At 44.0% G+C, this 24,901-nt stretch overlaps 1 protein-coding gene across 1 annotated transcript; it reads left to right on the top strand.

Annotated features, from left to right (window-relative positions):
* The first annotated feature begins 1,936 nt into the window (after nt 1-1,936).
* LOC104554476 (zinc metalloproteinase-disintegrin-like NaMP) lies at nt 1,937-24,901 on the top strand. Its single transcript, XM_010197536.2, has 24 exons — nt 1,937-2,070; nt 4,760-4,860; nt 5,483-5,559; nt 6,917-6,995; nt 9,426-9,502; nt 10,499-10,694; nt 11,135-11,197; nt 11,588-11,659; nt 12,263-12,432; nt 13,164-13,248; nt 14,547-14,677; nt 14,992-15,169; nt 15,680-15,769; nt 16,208-16,403; nt 17,045-17,147; nt 17,655-17,811; nt 18,454-18,534; nt 19,125-19,203; nt 20,105-20,195; nt 20,561-20,657; nt 20,928-20,993; nt 21,519-21,602; nt 22,578-22,640; nt 22,739-24,901. Exons 1-24 carry the CDS (start codon nt 2,019-2,021, stop codon nt 22,769-22,771), a joined length of 2,421 nt encoding a protein of 806 aa, XP_010195838.2. The 5' UTR covers nt 1,937-2,018; the 3' UTR covers nt 22,772-24,901.

Raw genomic sequence — 24,901 nt, 5'->3', positions numbered from 1 at the left:
GAAGAGGGATGTAGAAGGAAGATGAAGTAACCATTTCTTTTTGTCATTCATTTTGAAGAAAAGGGAAGAGAAGAAGGAAGCAACATGCTTGTAACACACCATATATGTCTACAATTTGTGCAGCCCCTCAGTGTAGGGGTGAATTTCTGCATCCTTCAGGCAACACTTGAGTTAAAAATACCAATATTCGAGCCACAAAGTGTTGAAACAAACTTGTCATCGATTTTTTTCCCCCAACACAAATATGAAAACTGCTCATTTAGACATTGCACAACTGTCCATGGGTTCCAAAAAGTCAGAAGCAGCTTTCCTGTCAGCTGAGACCTCACAGATACCTCTGTGGCCACCTCTGGGGGAAGAAGCTCCAGTGAGACTCTTACAGAACCGCTGAGGCAAGGGCAGGAACATCAAATGCTTCTCAGTTCACAAGAGGAAATTACATCCAACTCTCTTTCAAGTCTACCCAAGACCTTCACCACATCACATTCCCTTCTCAATGCCAGTTCTCTGTTGGTATGTTGTGTCTGTTCATAGAGTAACTCTCCTTTAGATACTGTTTGAAAGCAGAGCTTATGAAGAACATTCGCTGAGGAGATCGCTGGGGTCGGTGAATCGCTTTCAAGTGCATCACACAGAGACAATGAGCTGAGATAAATGCTTGCATAGCAGCTGCTCATTTCTTAAAAGCAGTTGCTCACAGTTATTTTTCTTCATTATTTCTGTGAGGCAGGGATGCAATCCAAGCATGCTCTGCTCATTGCTGCTCATAATACTAAGTTATCTACCTCTCAGACCAAGCTTTACCTTTACAGAGCTAAAAAGACATCGACATAGAATTAAACTACACAACCCTCTGATGCCCAGACCTGGAGGTTTAGCAAAAGCTAAGGGGAAAGTTTGACTTTACTATTTCAGAGTTCAATATTCCAAAAAACATCAGAGCTTTCCAACACATACCTGAGACACAAATGGTTATCACACATTTATAGTAGAAGCGAGCTTCTGTTCATGAGAGCAGTAAAAATGCTCCTGTAAATTTAGACAGGTTTATTTGTTATCCATTTAGATAGGTTTATTTATTAGAAATGAAAGTAATACATGAATATCAATTACTGTGTAATGCTTACTGCTGATATACATTTATATTCATGTACTGTGGTACACAGCATGATCCATTCCAGTTCTGTACCCTGCAATACCTATGCCAGCAGATGACAAGTTACACTCCTGTAAAGCAGCTCTGTATTGATAGCTGCTGGCATTAAGAAGCACAGAGGATTAATTACAGCTGGCTAACTCAGTGGGATACTTTTCCAGCACAGAGTTTTAAGGACTAGTAGACAGATACCACCTGGATTGCTCATTTCTCTGCATCCTCTTTTATTTAGATACCGTCACATGAACCTCGAGCAAACATTACTAATACAGATGGAAAGGGCAGAAAAGGACCTACTCAGTGTTTATACCGTTGATATGATTCACAGGTAACTTTAGGGGCACTCTAAGCCCTTCCCTTCCATACAGATTCAATGGGAATCAGCAAGAACTGAAACATAACTTTAACACCAGCCCTGTGTACCTGTTTTACCTTAAACCTCTTGCAAACTCCCATTCCTCGAGCCACCAGAGGTTTCCAGTGTTCCTATCGCAGCTTGTTACCTCCAAGACTATAAAACAAGACAAATTAGGATCACTCCAACCTCCCTCCTTACTGACTCCTCTTTTCTTTTCCCTGATGAAGAGTTTTAGGGAACTTCTTTGGCAGCAGCAATCGATCCATCACACCCCGTGTGACACCAACCGAGCAGCAGGAACTTCCCCTTGCTGTAACGCTCCGTGGCTTGAAAGTTGTGCAACACCTTTAGCAAACACTTCCTCATATAGGAACAAGAATAAAGCTCAACAACTCACTCCCTCTCATTCACTGCACAAGAGAGGGCTGCTCACAGCCAGACACAGACAGGGAACCCAACTTTCCCAGACCACGGAGACAAGCCCACGAGACAAACGCAGCCCAGATGACTCCCAGGCTTCTTGTTTCTGTTGTTTTGCTACATGTTCTCCAACAAGGTACTGTGCTTCTCTTTTTAGTCTTTTGTCAGTGGTTGCTAGGGATAACACTGAACAGCTTTGATGAATTTTGAATTGTTAACGTGTAGATCAAGCTGAAGAGCAGCGAATTAAAGCCACTGGAATAAAAACTCCTGCTGAAGTTAGGGGTAGTTGCTTTCCCCCCCCCCCCCCCATTCTTCTGTTCAGAATAACTCTCTAAAATTGTCTGGTTGGGTTATTCTTCATAAAACTGGCCAAAAGACTCAGGACCAGTTAAGAGCCAGTTAAGAAAAGGCTTCCCCTTTGAGCAGACAACTCACCCACTTGGGACACCTTATTAAACTGACAGCATGGTGGCCTTAATAAAAAAGACACTTATTTTAATCCAGTTAATGCCATTACCTGAATTAAAGCAGCACCCTCATTAGCTGTGTGATACTTCAGCTTATGAGCACTCACATGACTTAGCCCAGATCACACTGGTTTTTTCCACGTGCATTGTTTCCTTCAATCCATGTCAAGAGGGAACAGATTTCTTTTTCCAGAGCTTGGCAGGCACAAGCATGCCCAGGATTTATAGACATAATTAGACCTCTAATTTGTATTCAGACAGGTATCTTTATGATTTCATTAGTGGCACAGTATAGCTGAAAATGTGCACAGTACTAATGCTGAAGGTGTTCCACACCTTGTGTCTTGGGAAAAGCAAATCTCTGCTGTCAGTGGAATCCTTGGGACTGATTTTTCTTCCTGGTTTAAGCTCTTGGAAAAGTACAGAGTTATTTGTTCCTTATTAGCACTTTCTCTAGCTCTTGTATGAAGCCCAAGGAATTTCTTTCCTCCTTAAAGCTACTGTCCAAGACAATGCCTGAAGGGAGACAAAGACAATGGACTGTGTTGATTAAAAACCCTACCTCTAAGAAACGATTTGTTCCAGGACAAAACTACCCCATTTCCCTCGAAATGCTCTTTGTATCACACTGCAGAAAAAAGGACAACTTTCCTTCTGAGCCTCCATTCCAATCAAGCCTGAACTTGAAACATTGGGCTCAGCTGGCCTTGTAAAGAGTCTGAAACAGGGAGTGGAGAGATAAAACTGCAGCACAGGACTCTGTGAGCAGCCTCAAATATCCCTGTGATCATTACATAAGAACGTCCTTTAAGGTCAAGTGTGCAAAGCAAAACATTCCTAAAAGCAACAGAATTAGCTGCCTAAAAGACAATATAAACCATCACTGTAAATTACAGTGACAAAGAGCATGTGCATGGATAGATACTGTGCACTGTACAGTGGCTCAGCTGATAGGAGATGAGTTCTTAGGACTTCCCACCATGATGCCATCCTGCCTTTGGGTCAAGATCCCACCAAGTTCATCCTGCAATTACTTTTTGAAAGGATTGACTCAAATAAACCACTTATGAAGAATTAATCTCTTTATGTTACTGGATCAATTTGCATGAGGATGTGCTCTGTTGTTTCAGATACAGAAAACTACAGTAATTGGATGTCCCAGCCCTTTAAAAACATGGCCTTGAGGGAGACAATTACAGTGGGAGTTGTATTCTCCCTTTGTTGTTTGTGGTTTGGGTTTTTTGTTGTGTTTGTTATGTTTATTTTCAAGCACAGGCTCTTATCCTTAGTGCTGAGCCCCCAAGAATTTGCCCCATTCAAGTGAAATGACCTTTTGTAGGAGATTAAAGACTTTAGGAGGCATATAAAACCTGCTGTTCCCTTCTTGGGAACTAACATATCCCTTGCACGACCCTGTTTTCCCAAGTGCTGCACACTAGCTGCTGTTATTAACTTCAAATGATGCAGCTTGTGCTGACCACCCCTGCAAGCCATGCCACACATTAGCTTTTGTCAAGACTCACTCAGGCTCTGAAGCAGAAAACAAAAAGAAACCCTTTCCATCAGCACTGTGTTTCCCCAACAAGTTCTTTACAACCACTGCAGACAACACAACACACAAGATGGGTGGAAAAGATTATGTGAGTTAAGGAATCATCTGGATTCCTTCCCACTTCCCATTTTCCCACTTTACTGCCTATTTCCTTGTCCAAATGCCTTTTCCAGCCCTTCTGCTGTCACGAGTCCTTAACCACCCTCAATCTGGCTCAATAGGTAAGAGTGTATCTGTTAAAGTACTGTCACAAGTATTTCTGTGAGAAGACCAGCTGAAAAACTATAGAAAGGAGAAATCTAGGCTTGATCCAGACCTGTGGTGAGCTGTATGAGTTTATTTCTGACCTAGAGGCAGGCTTAACTTGCACATCATCATGTGGTAAAGTTTGGAGATCACTAATTTCACTGAAACAGCTTAATTCACGTCATGTGCACAACGCAAAGGCAAAGGCTACATCTTGCAGGGCTGCTCTGGCATGTTGGTGCTTGAAACAGCTGATGGGTGCTGGGGAAAGAAATGCCAAGAAAATTGCATCAAAGGTTTTGACACCTGGAAATAGCCAGGTGTGTCTAGTAATCTGAAATCCCAGACTGTAAGCAACCTCATGTCAGGTCACATAATGAGGGTGAGTGCTTAGCAGACCCAATGACCTCATGCCAGTGCAGAAAATGCATGAGAAATGAGTGGTGCAATAGATGAATGACTACACAACCCAAAAGAATCAGTCTTGACAGAGATGAAATATGGTGTTTAATAAGTTAATACTGTGTTTTCATAAATATTCATCTGTTTCTCCCCAGGGAGCACGAGCAAGAAATTACCTGGAGTGGAGCAATATGAAATAGTTTACCCACAGAAGTTGCACACAGTACAAAAGAGAGATGTAGAAAGAAACAAAGAGGTATTGAAAGAGATAATACAGGTTTTCTTCTGGGATGGGGAAGGTTTGGGGGAGTTAGAGTAGCTTTGGTTTGAAAAGCTATGAGAATTTGGAGCCAGGCACTTGATCTTGCAAAATGAAATGAAAGAGAAAGCCAAGATTGATGCCATGCCTGGTAAATATGGGCTGGGAGGAGTGCTCACATGCAGTGAAGTGCCTGTAACCCACTAGTGGGTCTTCTGTACTTCTTTCTCAGCTGAGATAAAGGTTTTGACACCCCTCAGATTTTGAGTAACTTATCCATGTTTTAATTAGAAGTAAATGAAATCAAATACTTGAACCATTCTCTTCCATAGTTCAAGAGAGTTGTGGAAAGGTTTGAACATCAGCATCTGCTTCAGCACCTTCCTGAATGTGCAGGGTGATGTGCTTGGGACTGTAAAAATACATTTGTAAAGTTGAGTTTGTTCCTCTAATGGAAAAAATATGAATCACAGAGACCTCCTGCTTGTTCTGTAACTGCCAGAATGCTTATTTTTGGTGGGAAGAGGAGGAAAAGAATGCAGCTGGCAACTCAGGCAAGCTCATGGTGAGGGCAGGAATTGTTAACAGTCTGTATTCTAACACTTCTATCTGTTTACAGAGAAAATATGATGACACAATGGAGTATGGAATCAAAGCCAATGGAGAGGAAGTTATACTGCACCTAGAAAAAAATAAGTAGGTTCAGTTCCATTTTCCCTGGAGCATTATTCCTCACTGTTTGTGGCTCTGTGGGGCATTCAGGATACTAAGAAACAGAACTTAGGCTCCTGGAAGACAGAGGTATTTTGGTAAATGGAAGCTTTCAATTCTGAGAAGAAGGGAGAGAAGAAGGTGGAGCAGAGCAGAGGGTTCCAATACAGGAAAAAGCATACAAACCCACCCCAAAACTATACAGATCAACACAAAATAAAGTAGTTGGGATTTTCTGCTTGCTGGCTCTACCATAAAATCTAACCTGAAACCAAACAAGTCTGCTGTAATAGGTGCTTTTCCAATGGCTGTGTAAATACAATCGTAGTGTAATCAGCTCATCAATTAACTATTGGCCTCTGCTTTAATCTAATCTTAATATTTGGACAAGGGGGGAGGGAAATGATACTGTACCAAATCCCACTCTTTCAAAAGAAATGGCATTGTAGCAGTTTGGGGTAGTTGCCCAAGCAGGAGTCAGGGTAGACTTGTTGCTGGTTTTAGTAAGACTACAGCCCTGGCTTAAAGTTAAACATCTGCTTAGTGCTCTGCTGCATGGGAGCCTGAGTGTGCAGAGCCTGAAAGGATCTTGCCTTCCATAGAAAGCCACAGCTGTGGGCTCTGATAAGAAACCCAAAGGCACCTTTTGCCAGCAGTGGCAGAAATACAGGAACTTATTCCACAGTCATCACATCCTCCTTTGAAGGTTCAGACACACGTATGTAACAACAGAAGAGCTTTATTTAGACTGAAAAGGCAAACCAAGTTCAGCTGGAATGATTGCAGAGGTGAGAACTCACCCTGGCAAAATCACCCAAAAGCTGTGAGCAAAAGAATGGGACAAACACATGTCAGAGAACCCGAGTGTGTGCACATGGGGATGCCCATGTGTGCACAGGCACATGTGAAAGCCATGAGGCAGCTTTTCCACGGACCTTGACCTTTGCTGTGTGGAACCAGTGGGAGTGAACTGGGGAGAGAACAGAATGGCACCGTTTCAGAAGCGCTGTGGAAACGTCTGCACGGATTGGAGGCCAGAAAAGATCAAGACAGCACATGTAACGATACATTCACTTGCAGATCTACCAGGAGATTACTTTCTACCAATGAAATAAGTGGACTTTAATTGCTTTCTTATTTTAGAAACGTTCCTTTGTTTGAATAAGGATTAGAAACAGGCAGAACTCCCCACCCAGCAGCTTTGCTTCCCTATTTTTTTCGATACTAATAATACCCTGAGTAATCATTGGAATTCCCTACATACTTGCTGGGTTCTGTAATTGCCTCATGTCTAGATGACTGTGATTTATTTTGAGTAATAATTGCATTTGACTCTTTGCAGGCACCTCCTGGCTAGAGATTACACTGAAACAGTTTATTCGGATGATGGTCGACAAATAACAACGAGCCCTCAGATCAAGGTAATCAAAGAAGGTTTGTTTCCCTCCTACTTGGAGTCTGAAGGAGGTCTGTGTGGGGTTTGTGAGGCTTTAGAGAGACTTTAAACCAAGGCTCTAAGCACTGTAATTTAGAGTGTTTCTGAAGGGACAGGGAAGAATCACAGAATCACAGAATGGGAGGGGGTGGAAGGGACCCTTAGAGGTCATCCAGTGCAACCCCCCTGCAGAAGCAGCTCCCACCTAGATCAGGTCACACAGGGACGTGTCCAGGTGGGTCTTGAAGCCCTCCAAGGAAGGAGCGTCCACAACCCCTCTGGCAGCCTGTGCCAGGGCTCCCTCACCTCACAGTGGAATAGTTTCTTCTTATATTTAAGTGGAACTGTTTGTGTTCCAGCTTCATCCCATCACCCCTTGTCCTGTTGCTGGCTATTATAGAAAAAAGGGTTGTCCCAACCTCCTGACACCCACCAGTGAGATATTTGTAAATAAGATCTCCCCTCAGCCTCCTCTTCTCCAGACTAAACAGCCCCAGGTCCTGCAGCCTTTCCTGTATGAAAGATGCTCCAGTCCCCTGATCATCTTGGTGTCCCTGTGCTGGCCTCTCTCCAGCAGTTCCCTGTCCCTCTGGAGCTGAGGAGCCCAGAACTGGACACAGGACTCCAGATGAGGCCTCACCAGGGCAGAGTAGAGGAGAAGAACCTCCTTTGACCTGCTGCCCACACTCCTCTTGATGCTCCAGGACACCATTGGCTTCTTGGCCACAAGGGCACATTTCTGGCTCATGTTTAGTTTATTATCAATCAGGATTCCCAGGTCTCTCTCTGCAGAGCTGCTCTCCAGCAGTTCAACCCCCAGCCTGTGATGGTGCAGGGGGTTGTTCCTTCCCAGGTGCAGGACTCTGCACTTGTCCTTGTTGAGCCTCATGAGGCTCCTCTCTGCCCAACTCTCAAGATTGTGGCTCATGACTTAGGCAGAGCTACACTGGTTTACACCAGCTGGGAATCAGACATACAGCTTGTTTTCCCAAAAGATGATCACTTTTTATCTTTGTGGCTGATGAACACATTTCCTGGGCTGAATGTGTCTCTCAGCAGGAAAGGGAGTGGAGCCAGGACCGATTCCACCTCCTGACACTGCCCTCCCGACTTCACCCATTCTGTACAGCTCAGTGACTTGCTTTGACATCCTAATCTCAGTGAGATCATCGATTTTGATAGAGACACATTTCCTCAGTGGCTCATGTTACCACCCACGCTCCCAGCAAAGGCACAGTCAGTTACCCCAGGTGCTTTCTCTGAGCCATGACAAATCAGTTATTCAGATCCACACACAAAGGGAGTCACTGGGCAAGCTGTTGCCTTTTTAATTAAGTGTGCACTCATGGGTCTTACCCTCAACAAAGCTCTTACCTGAAGCCTTTTGTCCAAAGCCATGCTGTGTGTTTTAACACATGCAGTTGGAAATACAAAGCCTGATATTCTCTGTCACAGAGTGATGAACAGGAACGAGAGGATCTTGAGTGAAGAGCAAACAGCACCTACACCCACTTAAAGACAAATCTCAAACAGGCCAACCTGTGCAGCTTGTTGGACCAGGAATTCCTACTTTGTGGGTATATTAGCACAATTTCAGGGGTTGTTTCTCTTGTATCCTCAAAAGATGGAGAGTAATTCTCCACTTCTCTAGGGATTTCCACTTTGCTCATGTCTTTTTTCACTGTAAGGAGGTTAGCACCTTGTGATGGAAGGAAGACAAAGAAATGGTCAAGTGAAATCAAACATCTGTGAGAAAATAAAAGGCAGGCTGAGTGCAGAGTTGAATATTGTCTTACAGGTCTCTCTGGAGAAATCTATTATGGAAAATGCTATAGGTTAGATTTTCCACAATACCTCCATGGCTTCCAAGTCTCTTTGAGAGACTAGACCTTAGATCCTTACATTCATTAAGTAATTCCATTTTTTCCCTCTAATCATATTGCTTTAATAGAACCCACACCTTTTAATTTCAATGAAGTGAATTCATTTCATTGGTGGGGTAATATTGAGAAGTATTTCCTTGCAATTAAGCCACAATACAACAATTGATCATGGAGCTTGATTCAGCAGAGCACAGCAGTATACACTTAACCTTGAACAGTGAGGATGTACATTCATGTGCTGTTGGATGCTGACCAGAGCCCACCACGCCTGAATTTGCCACAGTCTGGGTCCCTTTGTCTTGAGAGATAACAAAAACATGATCAAACCCTGACACTAAAAAATGACAACACTAACACAGCAACCATGGAAAAGGTCACTGGCTGTTTTACATGTTGAGAATCTCCTCTAACAGGAGATTGTTGTAGCTGGTGCAGTTTGTCTTCTGAAATCATTAAGTCTAGGTCAATTCATTGCAGCTGATGAGACACAACTCAATCTGATGATGTCCTTTTTTTTCCCCCTTTGCAAACAGGATCACTGTTATTATGAAGGTTACATTCAGGATGATGCTGATTCCACAGCGAGCATCAGTGCTTGCAAAGGTCTAAGGTAAGGTGGAGGTTTGATTCCCAAAGGGTAGGAATGGCTGAGTGTGCACATGCAATTCTCTGATATAAAGAGGGTGTAAATAAGTGATGCTTTTCCTCATCACAGGGAAAGAATCTTTCCAAAAATAAAAGGGAAAAAAGGGAGGAAAAAATGTACCTTTCTACTTTGGTTTCAGAGTTTATAAACTGGAAGCTGAAGAAACATCTATATCAATTAATTTGCATGACTAATTCCATCTTAGACCAGGTCATGCATCACAGCATTCAGTGGTGGTTACAGTGAGCATTTCAAGTGGGTGCTTCTAAGTTCCACTAACACTTTGAGAGAAAATGACATGATTTGCAGTGCTGCAGGGTTACAGGGTCAGGAAGTACAAGCTTTTACACAAAAAGCTCAGTTAAAAGAGCTTCTGATCACTGAAGACAGAGTGACAGACACAAAAGAGGAGGATGGCTGTTGATTCTGAGAAGCTGCAGCAAAACATGTGTGCAATGGTCACTGGAGTTTGATGTTTGCTATGCAAAGTTATTCTAAAGTCCTAATTTCTTCCATTACTTGCAGTTTTTCATCCCAATTAAAGATGAAAACACATTTATTTGGATTCTCCACTCAACTGAAATGTTCCTGTGCAACCTGATCTAGGTGACCCTGCTCCTGCAGGGGGGTTGGACTAGATGATCTCTAAAGGTCCCTTCCAACCCTACCATTCTATGATTCTAACCACTCTTGTTAGCCTAAACTCCAGAAATTTAAATCTGAATCCTTTCTAAACCAGTTTCTTCTTGACTGACAATCTCCTACTCAGAGATTCCACTGACCAGTCAAACCTTCCCATTGCCTCTGCAGCAGCAATTCCTGCTTTTAAGTTGTGGTACACTGCCTGCTGCTAAACCATTTCATTGCCTCAGCAGGCTTGGGGCTAAGTGCTGCTAGAGATCATGTTGCTATCTTGACTCAGTCCTGCAGATACAAAAGCTAACAGTCTCATTTTCTCAGTGGATACTTTGAGACCCGTGGTCAGAAGTACCTCATTGAGCCCTTGGGAACTTCAGACAGAGGTGAACATGCAGTCTATAAGTATGAGAAACTTGAACAAAAAGCCATACAAACCTGTGGTCTAATCAACAATACCTGGGAATCAGATTCCAGTGACCCCACCAACGACATCTTCAAGTCCAGCAACAGTCCAGAAGTAAGTACACGGTTAAACAACAGCACAGTAAGTGCAGCTCAGAAAGGACATCACAGCTGCAGAGCTCTGTGAGCAGCACAAGTGGCATCTCCAGGAATGTGATTGCAAACACTGAAGCATGATCAGATCTTAAAGGCTATTGCAAAACCTCACAGACTTGAGATTACTGGTTTCACCTGAGCTAAGCCCTCCCTGCAGGTACTAACAGGTGCCCCTGTGCATCTTTAAACTAGTTCTTAATGTCTAGCCAGCCTTTCATAATCTTAATGATCATTTCAGCATCTAGCCTATCTCTCATCATTTTAAAACAAAGCAATCCTACACTAAATTACTCAAATGCCAAAAGAAACATCCTTACAACTACTCCAGGGCTTCCAAATTGCAAAGGCTGAGACAGAAATAGGCTTCAGAAGTCTCTTTTCCATGTCTCTTTTCTTTAGATGAAGGCATATCTGAAAGCAAAGAAGTACCTGGAAGTTTACATCGTTGCAGACAATTCTTTGGTGAGTATTGAAAGGGTTTGATCCCATTTAACCAGCTAGGGGTAAGCTTTCCAAAGCAGCTACTACTCTCATACACCTGGGCTCCTACTAGAATTGCAGTGCTGCACTGTTTTACCACTAACTTTGGCCAGCAACATGGATTGATTTGGAAAATCCCACCTGAGGATGGTGAGGATTCAGAACACACCACAGAGTGCCTGTTCCCTCCTGCACCCCACACAGAGACGTGCACGTTTGGAAAGAGCCTGAACTTAAACCCACATCTTCTGTTAGAATAAGACCTCAAAAAGCTGCCAGTGAGACCAGACACAGTGTGGTTCCCAGTGCAATTTCTGATAAATCACTTTTCCCCCCTCTCCTTTTACTGACTAACTGCATTTACTCTTCCAGTATAAGAAGTACGATGAAGATGTTAAAACTATAAGACAAAGGATATTTGGGATGGTCAATTACATCAACATGGTAAGAGCAAATACAGCAAAGAGAGCTGGGAATACAAGTGATGGATAAGCTCTTTCTTTTGCAGACATCATGAATTCTCAATACTCTGTGTGGGAAAGAATGAAGACTGAATTTTATTGCCATTTAGGACACAAATTGAAGCACATCTGTCCGTGCTATCCCCTACTTGGCCTTCAGATATGATTATGCTATAAGGGAAGAGTTGAGATTTCTATAAAGGACATTTCTAACCCTTAGAAAATACTTAGAAAACTTTCTAACCCTTAGAAAATACATTTTCTAACCCTAGAAAATACTTGCTCAAGTGAATGATTGAAATCCTTTGAAAATAACGAAGAGTTCTCCATTCTTATCTCTTTTTTTAAGTCAAATTTCAAACACTGCTGGGATTTTCATGCACTTTAAAGCCACTGTTACAGCTGGTTTAAATAGGAGGGGAAATAAGGTTCTGTGATTTGTTTGTTGCAATCTCAGAGTGCAAAAAAAAGAAGCTTAAATCAGGTGTGGACAGTTGGAAGTGACGATAAGGAACCAATTAGCAGGTTAAGTGTTTCAGGGGTCTTCCCTGACTTCACTTTTACAGCTACACTGTTTCTGCTGCAGGTTTATAAGGCCATAAATGTCTACGTGGCTTTAATTGGCCTGGAAATCTGGACAGATGGCAACAAATGCCTCCTGAGTCGTGCTGCAGGATTCACTCTGGACAGCTTCTCAAAGTGGCGTCTGTCAGACTTGTTGAAGAGGAAGAGAAATGACAACGCACAGCTAATCACGTGTGTATCCTTCATCTTCCTCTTTGCACCGCCAAACACTTCCAAGGAATTTGTTCTTTCACTGGTGATGTCTATACTGAAGTGGATTTTATGCTTCCCAGTGGATTGTATCCATTCTAGGCCAAAAAGATAAATGAAGGGGTTTTTTCTTGCTTGGATTTTCTTCAAGTGCCTGCCAGGTACCAGGATGTAGGATGGCACCTTTCTACCTGAATCCTTGCAAAAACAGGCTTATATAAACTTTGGCTACATCTCAGTCTCTCTTTTCCCCTGCCCTGGCCACAGAGCTGTGTCCCAAAGACCACAGTGTAGTCTAACAACCTAAGGAACCACGACATAAAGTTTAACAGCTGGGAAGAGCACGTTGCCAAACCAAACCAGCACTTACTTTGCTATCCTGGCTCAGGTTCAACAGCCCTGATTCATCCAAGCCCTTTGCTACTTTTAGAGCACTTCATCAAGCTCTTTACACTCAAACAGACACTTTAAGTCCAATGGACTGCAACGTAATTGAAGTAAACATTTAACATGGGAAGTGTATTCAATTGTTTTCTGATTCAAAGGGATCTGAAGCGTGTCCTCAAACACTGTGTTCAATCAGGGATGCAAACCAGAGCTGGAAATGAGCTTGTGCTTCCAGCCTTCAGCTTGGTTAAGAAAGCAAACCTGACTCCAGATCTGCCTCCTGGTCACATCATCACACTTCATTCTGCCTTTCTCCTTCCTTACAGAGGCTATGACTTTGAGGGGACAACGATTGGATTAGCCTTCCTAAAATCCATCTGCAGTGATACATTTTCTGCAGGTATTATTCAGGTCTGATTTCCTTTTGTTTATATTTTTAAAGGCTTTTTCTATGTTGTTTTACCCAACCAGCAAAGAATGTCTGTGGAAATTACTGGGTGTATGACACTGTCAGTTCTCTCTCTTGTTCATATCATTCTCTTGTTAGATAATTATTAGCATTTATTAGAACTTCACAGTCAGAGATGTTAAGTGAAGTGCAGGGGGGAAGGAAAGCAGCCACAAAGCCTGGTATCTGTGTTATCTAAATGCCAGCATCAGGCTCAGACACCTACATTTGGAGAACCAGGCTCCAATAGTGAGAGGAGAGACATCAGTGATTTTGTGCCTCTATCTTAAGGTTCCTTGTTTTGAACAGGGAATTGGTTCTGACTGCCATAAGGCATGGTATTGCTTTAGCCACTTAATTACAGCTGCCTAAACTCCTGTGCTTAAACATCAGCCTGAAGAGGAACACAGATCCTAAACTCTACCAGCACCACTGGGAACCCAACTGTTGTACTTAGCTCAAGTGACTGGGCTTGTTGGGAAGAGGAATAACCCACATGGCAGTCCAGCTTGCACACACCATAAGGAAATCCCAGGGGAATCATAAAGCTAGAATGCTTTGGGAGGTGGAGGGATGCATTTTGTAGCAGCATGATCTGCAATGGTGTGCTGGAAGAGTATGACTAGCTCATTGCCTCATGTTTTATGTATTTCCACTACTGCCTGCTGTTCATATATGTGGATTTGGCTCAGAAAAGCACCACTTCTCCTTTCCTCCCTCCCACCAAGTAGCACAGACATCCAAGCTAAGAGTGAAGATGGAACTCAGCATTTGCCTTTCCTTTCTGTGCATGCACAACACTGTAAACAACAGTTACCTTGATGTAATGAGTAATAATTACATCACACCCATGTAATTACCCTAAGCACAGAGACAGCTATCCAGAGGGAGGATTAAGAGTTTCAGATGTTCAGTTTCCCTTAACACTCAGCTGTTTCTTGGCAGTCTAACTTCCTCATGTTTATTTAAAAGCTAATTTACTCATGTTCATTAGTGGTACCATCTCATTGTAATATATATATATATTAATATACCTATGGAATCTAGCATAGGCTGTGGAATAGATGCATGCATGGCCTGAACTCCATCTCAATCCTTATCTGTTAGTGCATGCATGGACTGAATTCCATCTCAATCCTTATCTATTAGAGAGGATCATTGCACCTGAAGAAAAACTGTCCTCTTAGCCACATGGCTCCTCTGATGTTCCTTCTTGCTCTGCAACACTGATAGAAATAACAGTGTGTTCTTATCTCTCCAGGACCATAACCGAAATGAGATTGCAGTGGCAGCTACCATGGCACATGAGATGGGACACAACCTTGGCATGAGTCATGACACTGATGCCTGCACGTGCAATGCTCCAGTTTGTATCATGACAGATACTGTCAGGTAGGAGCTTGGACAAAAAGGCAAGGAGATGGATGCATAGGGCAGTTGAGGATGGGCTGTGAAAGTCACCACTTACTAAAGGGAGTAGTAATTATTTTTGTCATGAGATAATTCCCTGCAAATCAACAAAAAGAAGACAAAAATTAAGGGATTCCTCAAAAGATATTCCCTGATAGCCTCAAAAGACCCCTCAAACCAAATCCAGCTTTAGGCACTGATAACATCAGCTTTGTATGTATGGACTTTGTATGCAGGTGTTGCTTCTCTTTGCCTATGTCAACCCTCACACAAACCTTCCTGCTTTCTCAATCTAGTTCTATCGTCCCCAAGAAGTTCAGCTCTTGCAGCCTCCAAAGCTTTGAGAAATACATGCTGAGTGAGATGCCAAAATGCTTAACTAACATCCCAGACCCAAGCAGCATCGTTGCACCTCCATCCTGTGGAAATGGCTTTGTGGAGCAAGGAGAGGAATGTGACTGTGGCACTCCTGAGGTATCTGCATAATAGGGATAAAGTAATGCTTGGAAGAGACAAAGAGTTTTATTCAGGCTGTGGAGTAGCTGGTTTTTGTTAGTTTGAGGCAGCCAGCTCAGAGCTAGCTGAAACATTTCTGTAGAAATTGTGGTCATCAAATTGCTGATGTGCAGCAGAGCCACCACTCTGACTTGTGTGACAAATACATGGTTTGTCAGACTGTGTTGACAGAGGAACTGAGAGTGAGGGAAAGCCATGCACACTAAAGAGTCTCACCAGAAATAAGCAAGTTTCCTGTACAACATCTATCAGCTCTTTCATCATCAAACACCCTTTGCTTCCTTTGTGTGCTCACCCACAATGACTGGCGTGGCTTCCAGTGAAAAAGGCTTTCAGAAAAGCAACCTGCAGGTCCAAGATGCCCTTCCCTCCCTCAATAACCAAGTGCAGGGTGGTTCATTGAGCATGCATTGCAGAGGGGATCAAAGCCTGATGCAGGTCACCAGAGCTCTGATTGTTCTGTCGCAGGAGTGCACAAACGACTGCTGCGATCCCGAGACGTGCAAGCTGACAGCAGGCTCCACGTGTGCACATGGAGAGTGCTGTGAAAACTGCCAAGTAAGGCTCCTTTAAACCTCTATTTTCTCATATTTTCCAGATTGTTTTCTTTTCCTTCTGTGAAAATGCAGTAATACACCTTCCAAAGGTAAATACAGCTCTAGCTGTAATGACTGACACAGTACTGTGATGCCAAACGCTCTTTGACCATCCCGAACTACACAACTAACAATTCACTCATTCAACATCCTGGAGGAATGAGCATTTTGGCTACTCAGCTTCTCCTGGGAAGAAAAGCTGAGGCAGTGTCAGTCAAAAGGTCTTGTCAACTGACATAACCAACTTCCAATTGGATGGGGACATCCCTCCCTATATAACTTGTACAGCAAGGATGAGATTTGTCTCCCCTAAGTTTAGTCCCCTAGTTCAGTATGATTCTTTAAACATCATGGAAGGGGATTGTCTGTTAAATGCAGCTTTCCTTTCCTCCTACTTCAGTATAAAAAGCCAGGAGCTATTTGCAGAGAGGTTAAAGATGACTGTGACCTGGCTGAGATGTGCAGCGGCTTCTCTGAGCACTGCCCAGCCGATCGGTTCCGGGTGAACGGGTACCCCTGCAACTACGGCGAAGGTTATTGCTACATGGGAAGCTGTCCCACCCGAGAAAACCAGTGCAAAGCTGCTTTTGGAGTGGGTGAGTACAAGCTGGCATTGGAAGAGGGAGGTTGAGAGTGAGGGGTAGGCTTTGTCTGCTAGCAAATCATCAAAGTCCTAGTTTGTGTCACTTACAGAGTTAAACATTAAAGTAAGAATGAAGTAAGTGACCATCACCTTGGGAGCTGAAGCTCAGAGCACACACTGCAATGTGCTTCTAGAGAAATGGGAAGTGGTAAGAGCATATTCCTCTTTTGCACAATGCTGTGAAGATAACTTTGGAATGGAGCTGGGGGAATATTCTTTGCTTGGTAGGAAGAGGAAATGTCTAATTCAAATTTAGGTCCAAATTTAGTCTGCCTTTATGTTTCTAAAGGTCTATGGTGACTTACCCTCTTCCCAGTACTAAGATCACCTCCAGACCTGACTATATCCCTCCTCTTAGGCAAGATCTATTGGTTTGTACTGGATAGAGAGAGGACACACAGGACAGGTCCTGCCGTGTGTACACAGTAACGCTGCAGAATGAGTGCCTGAAGTAGGACAGAGAGTTGTTTAAGTCCATGGGATAACTTCACTAAGAAAAGCCATTTCCTGAACAAGCAAAGGAAATCTAATATAATTAGTTCTCACACAGGCAGAAAACTGCAATTAATGCCATTGCATTTTCCTCTTTCACAGAGGCTACTGAAGGTGCAGCTTCCTGCTACCGGATGAACGAGAAAGGGGTGTATTATGGATACTGCAGGAAAGAACAAGGTAGTCACGTCCCCTGTCCAAAAAAGTAAGCACTGTGTTAAAGAATTTGATGGGATTTGGGAAAGAGAGACCACTTCTGTTCAAACTAAGAGAAAGCAGCAAGGAACAGATGATTTTAGACAGTACATGTGTCCCTTCTGGTTCAGTTTGAATAATGTAGTAGAGCCAATTCTAAGACTGGTTTCCAAGGCATGAGTTTCAGAGTGAGTGTGTACATACACATGTGCAAACTTCCTTCTGAGGGTGACTGCATGTGTGTGCATGTGCTGCTTAGTATAGGGAAGGGAGTTTTGAACCTCAGAAGTTGAGGATGGGTCACAGTTAAACACTCATTTGTGCAAATTACCGTGGGCTCCCTAAAGAAGCTCAGAGAGGAGGGAAGAACCTGCCACCTTCTACTCAAAAACCAACCTGAAAACACCCCAGACCAAAACTCCTTCCTGCACACAACAAATTCGAGTGGAGGAGAGAGCAGCTCAGGTAGTTTTGCTGTGTCAGGTCATTGTTCCAGCAGCTTTTCTTCTCCTTGCAGAGACATCATGTGTGGGAAGTTGTTCTGTACGGGGGGCAAGGAGATGCCTCGTGATGGCAGCCTGGTGACTTTTGACTCCTGCAAAGCGAGTTTTCCTAGAAATGAAGAAGCAGACCCAGGGATGATTCTCGATGGAACCAAGTGTGGGAATGGGATGGTTAGTACAGAACAGCTCTTTGCCTTATTTCCCTTCCCCTACATCTTTCAGTCTTGTTTATATCACTGGCTCTTTTACCAGGCTTCAAACAGGGAAGACTGAAGCAGACACTAAGCTTCTGCTGATCTGATTTGCCATCCCTTCTGCCTCACATCTCCCACACAGCAGCAGCAAAGCAAACAGGAACTGTGGACATTCCCATTTCCTTATGCTTGACTGTTGTTACCTTATTTTTTACTGGCACAAATATATGTGGCAACAGGGACATACCTTTGTATGAAAGGTCAAAGATCATACATATATTACTGCTTTTAATTACTTCCTTAATGGATGTGCTAAGCATCACTGAGTTCTGCTTCCAGTTCCTTTGTTCTCTGTGTCTACTTGGCAGAGAGAGAAGGATGAAGGAGTGGAAAGCAGTGATGTTTGCACTTCTTTATCACTCTTTTTTGCTATAAAACACCCAAAGGTCAAATGAAAAATGATATCCACATATCAAACTCCTAATGTAGGGTTTAAGTGATTTGCAGACCCGTTTCTGTGCCTCCTTTTGCTCTTCATCACTTGCCACGGTAATGTGCAAGCTCTGCATGTTCTGACAGCTATGAATGGCTTTGTTAACATTTACCCTGTATGTTTCAGGTGTGCAGCAATGGAGAATGTGTCTATGCTGAAGATATCTTTAGATCAACCAACTGCTCTGCCAAGTGCAGTGGACATGCTGTAAGATATGAGGCATTTAATACAATGCACTTTAATAAAACCCCTAAGAAAATCATGCCCATCAGCTACAGACCTCGTTGAGGATAGTGTTTAAATCATGGGGACAGGAATGGGCCAAAATTGTGGAGTCAGGAGCTTCCTGTATTTTTATGAAAGTGAATCTAACCTGCTACAGCACCAATGTTTTTGCCAAGGAGTTCCCAGGAGATGGACCCAGGTTTTGTGCCTGGCCCTGCTTCTGAGCCACAGTACCACAGCTATTTATCTCACATCATCTTCTCTTTGGGGAAGAGGATTGTGCTAATCTTACTTGACCATTCAGAGATGTATAGATTATCTGCTGCTTTGTGCCTTGTACTGCAGAAACACTGGCAAAAGGCACATGATAGCAGCCAATCAGCCTGTCCTTTAGTGTGGAAAACTGCTATTCCCTGTGCTAAATACTAGTCCAAGTGAAAGGAGAAGGAGTTTCCACACCTAGCACCAATCAGCTTATCAGAACCCTCATCCAGAAACACTGACAATGTTTGACCTCACAGCTTCACTCACATTTCCAAGCTGAAGATGCTCCTGGCTTTGTGTTCCCTTAGGTGTGTGACCATGAGTTGCAATGCCAGTGTGAAGAAGGATGGGCACCACCGACCTGTGACAGCTCATCAGCTGTCACCAGTAAGTGCTGGATGTATGTTGGGTACCATCAGCTGCTGCCTTACATGAGCTGCTGTGACCTTAGTGAAACAGCTCTGGGTTGCACTGGGTGTCAGATAGTTTCTTTGCAAGTATTGCATATCTAGAGGTCTGATTTCTATGCATCTTTAAGATGCTGCAGCTTGTATGAGAGACTAGAGCAAGCTATTTTTCTTCCTAACCTAACAGAAGTGATACACCCAGGAGATTATTTAGAGCAGGAGGTTTTTTCTTTCCCCATCCTGAGATAACAAGCACATCATATTAGCTCACTGTCAAATCTGAGTGGAGGCAAGCTCACACAGGCAAGGCAGGCAGGCAAGTTCATTCCTTTATCACCTGCATGGCAGTGGCCTTTAACTGATCTGCCTCTGGAAGTGTGTGCAGATTTCCTTGTGTTTAGGGGGCAAAAAATAAGCCTTTGATATTAGGTATTCTTATCCTCTCTCCACACTCACTGGAGCACCATCAGCTCTCAACACTGTGGCTTGGTTGAGGCTTTTGAACAGCTTTGTTGAGGGGAAATGGTGAAGTCTTGTATGTGATGCCAAAGGCCTGCACCCACTTTGAGGTAACACCCTTTGAGAAAGAAGAGTGTCAATGAAACCACCTTGGAGGATGGATGCAAAGGGCTAGATTTGTTTAGCCCAAAGGCAGCTCTGGCAATAACCAGGGTCTTCAAATATAGCAAAAATGGCAGGAGTACACATCCCTTTCCATCACCATTTGTGGCAGGAGACCATAAGCCTGAGGACAAATAGGGTCTTGACCATGTCAAAAGAAGTTACTTTGCCAATGGTCTTGATGGGAAATTTCTTGGTGGTAGTGGATCTTTGAGGAAACACTGATTTATGTTCTCTCTCTCTCTCTCTCTCCCTGACAGGCTTTGCTATTGTTGCTGGTGTGCTGGTTGTCCTTGCTGTCACAGCAACTGCAGCAGTGCTACTCACCCGCTCCCGAGCGTTCAACAAGAGGTAAAACGCTCATCCCCACTGAGGGAAAACCCCCTAGAGCTAAGGAGCTGCTGGATAGGTTTTAACCTGGCATTTTCAAGGAGGATGGAGGGAATGAAACACTGGAAAGTCAAGAAAGCTGGTCCATGACCTTTGTGGAGCTGTTTCAGAGATCTCACAGCTGGGGGAGGACTGAAGGCTCTCAAGAGTAAATTGAAATAATCAAAGGGGAGAAATAAAGAAAGAACATAGGTAGAAGATAGAAATAAAGGCCATAGCTCTATAACACAGCCACAGGAGAAAGGCAGGCATTTAACTTCAGTAAGTTGGGGTTTTTTTTACTTCAGTCAGAGTGAGATTTACAGTTCTCTGTAATATTCACACAGCTGCCAGAGAAGGGGACCTGGAGCCACCAACCAAGTCTTTGCAGATCAAGAACAAAGATGCAGAGAACACCCTGTGCAGGCAGTACCTGCCCAGGAGGTAAGAGCAGGATGGTGCTGGGTGAGCTGTAGTGTCCCTAGGATTGGAACTGAGGGGCTGGAACATCAGAACTCATCAGCCAAAGCTGCTACTCTTCTGTGAGGGTTTCTTTATGCTTGGCTGGGGCTGAGAGGACAGTGCTGCAGATCTCAGTGGAGAGAGGGTGTAAGGTAACCACATGGCCCCAAGTCTCTGTGTGCAGTAGAGAGGCATGCAAGGATAATGCACAAAATAAGAGCTACAGCCCATGTAACTGTTCCCTGTTTTCAGGTGAATGATAAGAAACTGCTCCTTCCTGTACCTCCACTGCCAACAAACAAACCACAGCACCAGAGTGTGAGTACCTTGCTTGCATGTTGGCTTTGGGGAAGCCAGAGCATACCAGTTCATGCCACACTGGAGAGCCACAATGACACCTGATCCCAAAGGCTGGGGAAACCACTGCCCTCCAGATGAATCCCTGCATGTCTTCTCAGGGTCAAATGCCATAAAGCATCCCTGCTTCTAAAAGGAATGCATCCTTTTAGCCATCTTGAGGTACTTTGTATAGAGAACACAAGCCAGCACATTCCCATGGGAATAAAGAACCACAGGATCATTTTAGTTGGAAAAGCCCTTTAAGCCCATTAAGTCCAAGCCCACCACTAACCGATGGCCCTCAGCACCTCAGCTTTGCAATCTCTCCAGGGATGGGCACTTCATCACCTCCCTGGGCATGAGGGGTCCAACACTGAACACAGCCCTCGAGCTGCAGCCTCACCAGGGCCCAGCACAGAGGGACAATCCCTGCCCTGCTCCTGCTGCCACTCCAGTGCTGATCCAAGCTAGGATTAACATGGTGTATATTCTCTTTTCTTACAGCCTGTCATAAGGCCAAAAGGTCCCCCACCCCCACCTCCAGTTCCTTCTGCCAAACCAACCTCTTCTCACACAGAAGAGACTTTTGTGAGTATCACTCTGCAGGTTTTCTTCTCTCTCATCTGAGCTGCAGATGACCATCAGATGCCATCCAGTGTTATCAATTTCTGATTGTGATTTAAACAGTGACAGAAACAGACATTCAAACAATACCCTTTAGAGTCACCTCCTTTTTTGTTATGTGATTCTAAACTACACGAGATCCTCTTGATCTGTGCCCAAGGAGCCCTGCCAGCCATCCTAGGCACACCTCATTAGCAGCAGAACATGGAGTCCAAACTGCCAGGGATTTCAGGTGTGAGCACAATGCAAATGCTGAGCATCTCTGCTACTACAGATGTCCACAATGGTCCCTGTGCTGCAGAGATGTGGTAGTCTCTGCAGGTGCCACCTGTGAGGGGATCTCCATCAGTGTGCTCATCTCTATTTTGAATTCCTAAAGCCCATAAGAATATGAGTATTTGTCATTAGTGAACCCAAAGCATCCTACTTCAAAATGCCTCCCTCAAATGCTTAACATCTCAGCATTTGAGCCCCCTGCCCATCTGATATCAAGGAGCAGAAGCCATCTTCACACTGGCAGCATCAGTGCATGGTACTGCCTGCAGAATGATGGACCAGGACTAGATGAAGTAAAATTTAGGAACCCAAACCACATGGAATCTGGATTATGAAAACACATTTAAATCCCCCTGTCTTTAGAGATCCTTTCCTCAACACTCACCTTCACCACACGGTCAGCTTTAGCTTCCTAAGCAGTCTAAGTGAGTCTGGATTAAGGATATCTCAGTGGTGGTCAGAGATCTACACCCTTTATGTGTTGGTATTACTGCACCTTCTTGTACATGGACAGATTAATTCACCCCCAGCTTTTCTACTAGGAAAATGTTGTAGCAAATACCTGAGATAACAGTAGCAGCAGCTGAGGTCTGCAGAGGTGCTGCAGCTGCTCAAACAGGAAAGTCTAGTACTACAGACTTAAAACTACCTTCTCTGTTACAGGTACCAGAGAGGAAACCTCCTCATCTCCCAGTTCCCAAAGGCAAACCTCCACCTCCTCCAAAGGTAACCTGGGTTCAAATATGAGTAGCAATTCTTTGGGGATGCAATTCCTTGCAGCTGCACGTGGCACATTGTGATTTAACTCTTTCTTTTCCATGTAGGCTTTAAAACCTCCAATTAATCCCAGAGTATGAAGCATCTGATGAAGACACCAGGAATTTTCAGGGACAACTTGTTTGTCCCTTGGTTCTTCCACTTTTGGCAAAGGCAACCAAGACAATCTGCTTTGTTCCCTTTGAAAACAAGAGCAACTGACTGACAGCTGCTTTGAAAGAAAAAGGTTGTGTTTCAGCAGCAACAAACTCTTTGATGGTGACAAGAAGATACTGTCCAAAAGGAACTGCAGCAGAATCGCTGCTTGCACTGAGGTGTAGACTGGGAATAAGTTATGAAAGCTGCTTAACACCTCCCAACTCCCAGAGCACCACCACCACAAGATGTGGCTGCCCTGGGATGTCCTGCATCTACAGCACTTGTCTGGGTACAGACCTGAGATGATCAGGGAAAGTGTGGCTACTACATGTTTGTACATTGTCAGCTTCTTGGCACATTTCTGGACCTTTGCCATCCCTCTCTCCAGCCATGGAGCTGACCTCCTCTCCTTCATGCACACCTTGGCAAGGTCTGGAAACAGAGAAACCCTTCCTGCCCTTTGGAGAAACGTTTGTGTCCTCCAGGCTGTGGATTAATACCATCACACACTGGAAATGCATTGATCCTTTTGGATTGGACTCACTGAATCTTTAGATTACCTGTGAATCCTTCTGTTGAACAGGTAAAACTGGAGATATGCTCAAAAGCAAAACACACAGGAGTCAAACCACTTGTTTCTTGCAAGTGCTCCAGAGCTCTGGCTGTGCCAGTTTAAAAAGAGCTCCAGCTGCCACCACTGCACTTGGACAGCAACATTCAGAAACGCACAGTCAACAAAACCCTTAATCATTTATTTCATTTGCCCTCCAGCTCCAGAAATATCTGACTGTTTCTCCCTTCCAGGATATACACACCTTGATGGTTTTGTTTAATTGCACTTGCAATTAAAGGTGTGTTATTGCAAAGTTGCTAATGAGAACAGGGCTGAGCACAGGGCTTTGTTATTGTGGGACAGCATCACAGCTTGAGGCTTTGCACACTGGTTTTTGGACTGAGGGGTGTCTTCATTCCTCCTGGCCTCTTGGCATCAGCATTGTTGACACTACTGGCCTGCTGGCATAGATCTGCATGATACTGTTGGCATTGCTGTTGGTGCTGTGAGAGGGTGCTGGCACTGATGCTGTTGTTGCCCTTGGCACTGGTACATTCATCTGGTTGGCATCGATATTTTTAAGAGCACAGAAGGACTTGTCAAGGAACACAAATTTTACCAAGGAGAAAAAGACAAAAAGAAAGAGAGAGAGAAAGCAAACTGCCCTGGACCCAAAGTCCTCCAGATTTTATGGAGGTTCCAGCTTGAACTGGATCAGGATCAGAATTAGAACCTGGATCCAAATCCATTATGCTGTGGCTCAGGCAGTTTCCAGCCCTTGGGCATAGTGGCTTTGCTAGAGAAGACCACACTGGCTGCCAAAAGCCCAAAACCAGATCTGAGGCCTTGGGCCAGGACTGCACACATTAACTGTTACCTGCTTCTGACCAAGGCCTGTTAGGACTTTAAAAAAGCCTGAAACCTTCTACTCCAGCTCATGAACCAGCCCATGGCTCCTCTGGAGACATTCAAACCCAGCTGGATGAGATCCTGTGTGGCCTGTTCTAGCTGGTCCTGCTCTGGCAGGGAGGCTGGGTAGGATGATCTTTCAAGGTCCCTTCCAACCCCTAAGGTTCTGTCAAATCCTGCTCCATGTACTCTTGTTTGCACACTGAACACATAACTGTGCTGCCACTTTTCAAAGGCAGAGCTTTCTTATTTCCAGGGGCCATGGCTGCAGCTGCAGAACCCTCAGCTCTGACACACAAATTCATCTCCAAACACCTAATTTCTTCTCTAGGGCCAGGCTTGATTGGAGGTTGCCAGTCAAGAACTGTGTGCTCTGCAAAGCACAGATGTGATGAAATGCCAGCCTTCAGTTTGAGGAGTGAGATGAGTTTCCTATTTAAGGACAGATATGATTTGGAAGGGATTACCTCTCTTCCCCTTCAGATAATTGCTTCTTTATTTGAGTCAGCAATGCATTTTCATCTGTATTTTGACTATGGTGTAAAGATTGAGAGCTCATTTTTTATGGCCTCTCATTAATGCATTTACAGAGATTTCTGTATTAAAAGTA

Source organism: Colius striatus, chromosome 27 (assembly GCF_028858725.1).
Source record: "Colius striatus isolate bColStr4 chromosome 27, bColStr4.1.hap1, whole genome shotgun sequence".
In the NCBI taxonomy this organism is placed as follows: Eukaryota; Metazoa; Chordata; class Aves; order Coliiformes; family Coliidae; genus Colius; species Colius striatus.
Note: the sequence above shows the minus strand (reverse complement) of the source record. Positions and strands in the feature narration are given on the sequence as shown.

Coding starts and splice junctions, on each gene's coding strand:
- LOC104554476 (XM_010197536.2), top strand. CDS start 2,019: ATGACTCCCAGGCTTCTTGTTTCTGTTGTTTTGCTACATGTTCTCCAA. Junction 13,249..14,546: donor TTTCTGCAGGTATTATTCAG/GTCTGATTTCCT, acceptor TTATCTCTCCAG/GACCATAACCGAAATGAGAT. Junction 20,994..21,518: donor ACAAACCACAGCACCAGAGT/GTGAGTACCTTG, acceptor CTTTTCTTACAG/CCTGTCATAAGGCCAAAAGG.